The sequence below is a fragment of the Coregonus clupeaformis genome, chromosome 20 (assembly GCF_020615455.1).
Source record: "Coregonus clupeaformis isolate EN_2021a chromosome 20, ASM2061545v1, whole genome shotgun sequence".
NCBI classification, from domain to species: Eukaryota; Metazoa; Chordata; class Actinopteri; order Salmoniformes; family Salmonidae; genus Coregonus; species Coregonus clupeaformis.
Window position 1 is genome coordinate 27,328,991 of NC_059211.1, and position 8,497 is coordinate 27,337,487.

At 45.4% G+C, this 8,497-nt stretch overlaps 1 protein-coding gene across 1 annotated transcript; it reads left to right on the forward strand.

Annotated features, from left to right (window-relative positions):
- Nucleotides 1-2,343: 2,343 nt before the first annotated feature.
- On the forward strand, nt 2,344-3,582 carry LOC123481430 (uncharacterized protein DDB_G0271670-like; the record flags this gene model as incomplete). The annotated part of the gene is made up of 1 exon (XM_045205452.1): nt 2,344-3,582. A coding segment is annotated over one exon (1,239 nt), but the record flags the coding sequence as incomplete, so codon positions are not given.
- Nucleotides 3,583-8,497: the final 4,915 nt, after the last annotated feature.

Below are 8,497 nucleotides of genomic sequence, written 5' to 3' on the forward strand. Positions count from 1 at the left end.
TTCAGGTGTCGTGAGATGAGAGGGTGAGAGTGTTTCATGGTGGTGAGGTGAGAGTGTTTTGGGATGTGGTTGAGCAGGAGTTGGCCAACCCTGGGTGTTTACTGAGTTACTGGCACCTGGAGTATTCAGTGCACCAGTATAAAGAGAGAAACAGTTCTGCTGCATTCAGTCAACCTACCGCAGGGAGGGAGAACATGTAACTCCCTTTCCCTCTCTGTCCCCCTCTCCCGTCTTCCCCTTGTTACTATTTCTACCGTAAACCCATGAGTCTAACCAGAGCCAGGTTTCCTCCATACTCCTCTCTCTTTGTTCTACTGTTTTAGAAGCCATGTTCAAGGCCATGCAGACACGGTTGGATTAAGTGTTTCCTAAAACGTATGGCACATTTCAGTCTGAAATGGCTTGTCTACAGATTGCATTTGGTACTACTGTGGACCTGTCTGTGTGAGTTTATTCTGTTCCATTCTGTACATATAGAGATCTAGTGCTGTAGTATTAACAGTAGACTCATTTTCCATGCCTAAGAGTTCTCCATTAGTCACTCACTTCACTCAGTACCCATAAAATACCTGCACAGCCTCTGGGTTGCCCCCTTTTCTCCTCAGAAATTAGGGGCTAGCCAAGCCCTCCTCCATCTCTTCTCTTCCCACCCTCCCCTCCCTCATACCCCTCTCTTCCCTCACTGGGACAGTGCCAGGCCAGGTGCTGCCTGGCGCAGCGCCCTCTTCTCACATTTTGAGACAGATCCATTAGACGGGGATCGGAAACCTGCAAAATGGGATCCTGTTTCCGTCCACATCTCGTTCTGTGTGTATGTGTGTGTGTGTGTGTGTGTGTGTGTGTGTGTGTGATTGATTAATTAATTGACTGGAGTACCAATGCCCTAGCTACCTGAATGCAGATAGCTAGGGCAATATATTACACTGGTGAGAAATCAGCATAGAAAATCTTCTGATGAACACATAATGTGGGTTTGTTTACATTTGACAAGTATGCTATACCCTCAACAGTAATTTATTTGACAGTGGCCTGTAGTTTAGTAACTGACAGTGGCCTGTAGTTTAGTAACTGACAGCGGCCTGTAGTTTAGTAACTGAATACTGCCATTATTATGGCCTGGCAGAAATGACTCTGTACAGACTTTCTCTCAGCTGTAGAATAGGTGGTCCTCTGTAGCTCAGCTGGTAGAGCACGGCGCTTGTAACGCCAAGGTAGTGGGTTCGATCCCCGGGACCACCCATACACAAAAATTTATGCACGCATGACTGTAAGTCGCTTTGGATAAAAGCGTCTGCTAAATGGCATATTATTATTATATTAATAGTGAAATGTATGAGTCAGTCCAGCAGTAGTCAGCACACGCTGTGTCTGTGTCTGTGTCTGTGTCTGTGTCTGTGTCTGTGTCTGTGTCTGTGTCTGTGTCTGTGTCTGTGTCTGTGTCTGTGTCTGTGTCTGTGTCTGTGTCTGTGTCTGTGTCTGTGTCTGTGTCTGTCAGCTCATGCTGTGCTGAGCCTGTCTCCCTCAGTCAGTCTGCTCCTGGCAGTCACCACAGCTTACTGAGCCTGTCTCCCTCAGTCAGTCTGCTCCTGGCAGTCACCACAGCTTACTGAGCCTGTCTCCCTCAGTCAGTCTGCTCCTGGCAGTCACCACAGCTTACTGTAACAGAGGACTAACACTCAGTTAAACCATGCATCTCCTAGCAGAACTTATGTTATTCTTTAATGCAGCCAATTGATCACAGTCAGCTTGATGTTCCTTCCCTACTAGCAGCATCAGCAGCAGCAGCAGTAGTAGCAGTAGTAGAAGTAGTAGTAGCAGTAGCAGTAGATGTATTAATAGTATCAGTAGCAGTAGTAGCAGTAGCAGTAGACAAAGTAGTAGTAGTAGCAGTAGAAGTGGCAGTAGTAGAAGTAGTAGTAATAGTAGCAGTAGCAGTAGTAGCAGTAGTAATAGCAATAGTAGTAGTTGTGGTAGTAGTATTAGTATTTGCAATAGTAGCAGTAGTAGTGGCAGTAGTAGTAGTAGCAATAAAAGTAGTTGTAGTTGTAGTAGCAGTAGCAGCAGCAGTAGTAGTAGTAGTAGTAGTAGTAGTAGTAGCAGCAGCAGCAGTAGTAGCAGCAGCAGCAGTAGTAGTAGTAGTATTAGCAGTAGTAGCAGTAGAAGTAGTAGTAGTAGCAGTAGTAAAGCAGTAGTAGCAGTAGCAGTAGATGTATTAATAGGATCAGTAGTAGTAGTAGCAGTAGCAGTAGACAAAGTAGTAGTAGTAGCAGTAGAAGTAGTAGTAGTAGCAGTAGCAGTAGCAGTAGTAGTAGTAATAGTAGTAGTAGTAGTAGCAGTAGTAGTGGCAGTAGTAGTAGGAATAGTAGCAGTAGTAGCAGTAGTAATAGCAATAGTAGTAGTTGTGGTAGTAGTATTAGTATTTGCAATAGTAGCAGTAGTAGTGGCAGTAGTAGAAGCAGTAGCAGTAGCAGTAGTAGTAGGAGTAGTCTTAGTAGTAGTATTAGTAGTAGCAGTAGTAGTAGTAGTAGTAGTAGTAGCAATAAAAGTAGTAGTAGTAGCAGTAGAAGCAGTAGTAGTAGTAGTAGTAGTAGTAGCAGCAGCAGCAGCAGTAGTAGCAGCAGCAGCAGTAGTAGTAGTAGTATTAGCAATAGTAGGAAGAGCAATAGTATCAGTAGGAATAGCAGTAGTGGCAGTAGTAGTAGGAATAGTAGCAGTAGCAGTAGTAGCAGTAATAATAGCAATAGTAGTAGTCATGGTAGTAGTAGTAGTATTTGCAATAGTAGCAGTAGTAGAAGCAGTAGAAGTAGCAGTAGCAGCAGTAGTAGTAGTAGTAGTAGTAGTAGTACTAGTAGTAGTAGTAGCAGCAGCAGTAGTAGCAGTAGTAGTAGTAGTAGTAATAGCAATAGTATTAGCAATAGTAGCAGTAGTAGTAGTAGTAGTTGCAGTAGTAGTAGTAGCAGTAGGAATAGCAATAGTAGCAGTAGTAGTAGTAGCAGTAGTAGTAGCAGTAGTAATAGCAATAGTAGTAGTAGTAGTAGTAGCAGTAGAAGTAGTAGTAGTAGCAGTAGCAGTAGAAGTAGTAGTAGTAGCAGTAGCAGTAGTAGAAGTAGTAATAACAATAGTAGTAGTCGTAGTAGTAGCAGTAGTAGTAGTCATAGTAGTAGTAGTAACATTAGCAATATTAGCAGTAGTAGTAGCAGTAGGAGTAGTAGTAGAAGTAGTAGTAGCAGTAGAAGTATTAGTAGTAGTAGCAGTAGAAGTAGTAGTAGTAGTAGCAGTAGTAGTAGTAGTAGTAGCAGTAGTAGTAGTAATAGTAGCAGTGGCAGTAGTAGCAGTAGTAATAGCAATAGTAGTAGTCGTAGTAGTAGCAGTAGTAGTAGTCATAGTAGTAGTAGTATTATTAGCAATAGTAGCAGTAGTAGTAGCAGAAGGAGTAGTAGTAGAAGTAGTAGTAGCAGTAGCAATAGTAGCAGCAGCAGCAATACTAGTATTAGTAGCAACAGCAGCAGTAGTAGTAGAAGTAAAAACAATAGTAGTAGTTGTAGCAGTAGTAGTATTAGCAGAAGCAGCAGCAGTAGTAGAAGTAGTAGGAGTAGCAGTAGTAAAAGTAGTAGTAGCAGTAGTAGTAATAGCAGTAGTAGCAGCAGTAGTAGTAATAGCAGCAGTAGTAATCTTGCGACTTGTGATGGCCGGCCGCCCAATAACCTGCCCGCTTGACCCTATCTCCTCCTCTCTTCTCCAGACCATTTCCGGAGACCTTCTCCCTTACCTCACCTCGCTCATCAACTCATCCTTGACCGCTGGCTATGTCCCTTCCGTCTTCAAGAGGGCGAGACTTGCACCCCTCCTCAAAAAACCTACACTCGATCCCTCCGATGTCAACAACTACAGACCAGTATCCCTTCTTTCTTTTCTCTCCAAAACTCTTGAGCGTGCCATCTCTAGCCAACTCTCCTGCTATCTCTCTCAGAATGACCTTCTTGATCCTAACCAGTCAGGTTTCAAGACTGGTCATTCAACTGAGACTGCTCTTCTCTGTGTCACGGAGGCTCTCCACACTGCCAAAGCTAACTCTCTCTCCTCTGCTCTTATCCTTCTAGACCTATCTGCTGCCTTTGATACTGTGACCCATCAGCGAGTTGGGCATCTCCGGCGCTGCTCACTCTTGGATTGCGTCCTACCTGACAGGTCGCTCCTACCAGGTGGCGTGGCGAGAATCTGTCTCCGCACCACGTGCTCTCACCACTGGTGTCCCCCAGGGCTCAGTTCTAGGCCCTCTCCTATTCTCTCTATACACCAAGTCACTTGGCTCTGTCATATCCTCACATGGTCTCTCCTATCATTGCCACGCAGACGACACACAATTAATTTTCTCCTTTCCCCATTCTGATAACCAGGTGGCGAATCGCATCTCTGCATGTCTGGCAGACATATCAGTGTGGATGTCGGATCACCACCTCAAGCTGAACCTCGGCAAGACAGAGCTGCTCTTCCTCCCGGGGAAGGACTGCCTGCTCCATGATCTCGCCATCACGGTTGACAACTCCATTGTGTCCTCCTCCCAGAGTGCAAAGAACCTTGGCGTGACCCTGGACAACACCCTGTCGTTCTCTGCTAACATCAAAGCGGTGACCCGATCCTGCAGGTTCATGCTCTACAACATTCGCAGAGAACGACCCTACCTTACACAGAAAGTGGCACAGGTCCTAATCTAGCCACTTGTCATCTCCTGTCTGGATTACTGCAACTCGCTGTTGGCTGGGCTCCCTGCCTGTGCCATTAAACCCCTGCAACTTATCCAGAATGCTGCAGCCCGTCTGGTGTTCAACCTTCCCAAGTTCTCTCATGTCACCCCGCTCCTCCGCACACTACACTGGCTTCCAGTTGAAGCTCGCATCTACTACAAAACCATGGTGCTTGCCTACGGAGCTGTGAGGGGAACGGCACCTCCTTACCTTCAGGCTCTGATCAGACCCTACACCCAAACAAGGGCACTACGTTCATCCACCTCTGGCCTGCTAGCCCCCCTACCTCTACGGAAGCACAGTTCCCGCTCAGCCCAGTCAAAGCTATTCGCTGCTCTGGCACCCCAATGGTGGAACAAGCTCCCCCACAACGCCAGGACAGCGGAGTCACTGACCACCTTCCGGAGACACTTGAAACCCTACCTCTTTAAGGAATACCTGGAATAGTATAATAGTAATCATTCTACCCCCCCCTTTACTACCACTGTCTTTTGACTAAACTAACACCTGACTTATTTCACCTGCTAGCACTGACTTGTTTAAAGAAATGTACTTATTGTGATCGAGATTTAGTTGTCCCTGATTGCACTGACTTTGCTCACAGCTGCTTGTTTGAAAAAGTGTACTTACTGTGATCAAAGATGTGGTTGTCCCACTGGCTATCCTAAGATGAAAGCACCAATTTGTAAGTCGCTCTGGATAAGAGCATCTGCTAAATGACTTAAATGTAAATGTAAATGTAGTAGTAGTAGTAGCAGTAGTAGCCGTAGTAGTAGAAGCAGAAGCAGTACTACTACTATTAATGCTGTAGTGTTTGTGGTTGTATGGTGTGGCTGTGTCAGAGATGTTAGACCGTTTTAGTGTCTCTCTGTCGGGCCCTACTGAGTTTGGCCCCCTTCAGACCCCGAGGGACAAGCTTTTCTCTCCACTTCTCTCTCTCTTCTCCCTCTTGTCTCTCTCCTCCTTCACTATCTTCATCATTACGTCTCCCAAACAGGGCTGTGGAATGCTGGATATTATTTTCTTAACCTTTAGTGGATGAGGGATTTGGACTGGAGAGAGGAATAACGCTCGCAGCTGGGCGGTGATTGACAGGGAAGAGTTTCTCGGCTTTTGTTGTCCCTCTCTTTCTTTCTTTCTCTCTCTCTCTCTCTCTCTCTCTCTCTCTCTCTCTCTCTCTCTCTCTCTCTCTCTCTCTCTCTCTCTCTCTCTCTCTCTCTCTCTCCCTCTCCCTCTCCCCCCCTCTCTCTCTCCCCCTCTCTCTCTCTCTCTCTCTCTCTCTCTCTCTCTCTCTCTCTCTCTCTCTCTCTCTCTCTCTCTCTCTCTCTCTCTCTCTCTCTCTCTCTCTCTCTCTCTCTCTCTCTCTCTCTTCTCTCTCTCTCTCTCTCTCTCTCTCTCTCTCTCTCTCTCTCTCTCTCTCTCTCTCTCTTTCTTTCTTTCTTTCTTTCTTTCTTTCTTTCTCTCTCACCCCATTCTCTCTCTTTCTTTATTTCTTTCTCTCTTCCCGTCTCTCTCCCGTCTCTCTCCCTGTCTCGCTCCCTGCCTCTCTCCCTGTCTCTCTCCCTGTGTCTCTCTCCCTGTCTCTTTCCCTGTCTCTCTCCCTCTCCTTTGGTGTTGGCTACGCTGGAATGAGAGTGGAAGAATAACAGGCAGTGTCGTTTTTCCTGGAAATAATCCCTGTGTCTGTCTAGATCTGGCCTGGGATCAGTTTAATGTGGGTTATGAGTGGAGCTGCATGGATCTGTATGCCTTAAAGGTAGGCATGGGGTCAGGTGAAAGGGGGCTCAGTGTCTCGGGAGACGTCCTAAACAGACAGGTGTTTCCTGGTCCCATGCTGAGAGGGTCAGGCCATTCATTCTGAACTGGATACAGTTATAAACTATCAACAGATCCTTGAAGTAGGTTTTTCATAATTTGATATATACCATTTTAATCTAATAGATAATTTATGTGAAATACTTTGTTGATATATACTGTATTTTAGGGTTGGGGCGGTATCCAGATTTTCATACCATTTCTGTACCATACTGGGGTATACGGTATTACCGGAAGACTACACAAGGGACGCTATAAAAAACAATTTAGGCAACATGGATGTTGATCCAGGAGGGGATTGATTGTCTCTGCTGTAACCAAGAAGCTTGATCTTGCCATCTAGCCACTTAGCTAGCAAGTTAGCAAACCAAATGCATAGCTGGAGTCCTGAGCTGGATATCATTTATTTTATACATATTAAATGTCTTATACTTATATTTAACGTATAGTTATAAGCAGTGGCGTAGCACGCACATATATTTTTCTAACAATGTTTTTGCGGTATTGAAAATCATGCCATTGCTATGTATAAATACCCCGGTGTATATATACGGTATATCGCCCAAGACTACAGTGTATTTATATATACCGTACCTTTAGTCAATCCAATATTTTCCATATTTGAAAACGAATAAAGTACACTAAGATACCCTTGTTTGTCAGTATAGAGGGGATGAGGTCTGTCTGTCAGTATAAGGAGGGATGAGGTCTGTCTGTTAGTATAGGGAGGGATGAGGTCTGTCTGTCAGTATAGGGAGGGATGAGGTCTGTCTGTCAGTATATGGAGGGATGAGGTCTGTCTGTCAGTATAAGGAGGGATGAGGTCTGTCTGTCAGTATAAGGAGGGAATGAGGTCTGTCTGTCTTTCTCTCTGTAACTGGGCATCAGTATAGGGAGGGGAGGAGGTCTTTCTGTCTCTCACTCTCTGCAGCTGGCTGTCAGTATAGCGAGGGGATGAGGCCTGTCTGTCAGTATAGGGAGGGGATGAGGTCTGTCAGTATAGGGAGGGGATGAGGTCTGTCAGTATAGGGAGGGGATGAGGTCTGTCTGTCAGTATAGGGAGAGAATGAGGTCTGTCTATCTCTCTCTCTCTCTCTCTCTCTCTCTCTCTCTCTCTCTCTCTCTCTCTCTCTCTCTCTCTCTCTCTCCCTCTCCCCCTCTCTCTCTCCCCCTCTCTCTCTCTCTCTCTCTCTCTCTCTCTCTCTCTCTCCTCTCTCTCTCTCTCTCTCTCTCTCTCTCTTTATTTCTCTCTCTCTCTCTCTCTCTCTCTCTCTCTCTCTCTCTCTCTCTCTCTCTCTCTCTCTCTCTCTCTCTCTCTCTCTCTCTCTCTCCTTTTTATTTCTCTCTCTCTCTCTCTCTCTCTCTCTCTCCTCTCTCTTTCTTTCTTTCTTTCTTTCTTTCTTTCTTTCTCTCTCACCCCATTCTCTCTCTTTCTTTATTTCTTTCTCTCTTCCCGTCTCTCTCCCGTCTCTCTCCCTGTCTCGCTCCCTGCCTCTCTCCCTGTCTCTCTCCCTGTGTCTCTCTCCCTGTCTCTTTCCCTGTCTCTCTCCCTCTCCTTTGGTGTTGGCTACGCTGGAATGAGAGTGGAAGAATAACAGGCAGTGTCGTTTTTCCTGGAAATAATCCCTGTGTCTGTCTAGATCTGGCCTGGGATCAGTTTAATGTGGGTTATGAGTGGAGCTGCATGGATCTGTATGCCTTAAAGGTAGGCATGGGGTCAGGTGAAAGGGGCTCAGTGTCTCGGGAGACATCCTAAACAGACAGGTGTTTCCTGGTCCCATGCTGAGAGGGTCAGGCCATTCATTCTGAACTGGATACAGTTATAAACTATCAACAGATCCTTGAAGTAGGTTTTTCATAATTTGATATATACCATTTTAATCTAATAGATAATTTATATGAAATACTTTGTTGATATATACTGTATTTTAGGGTTG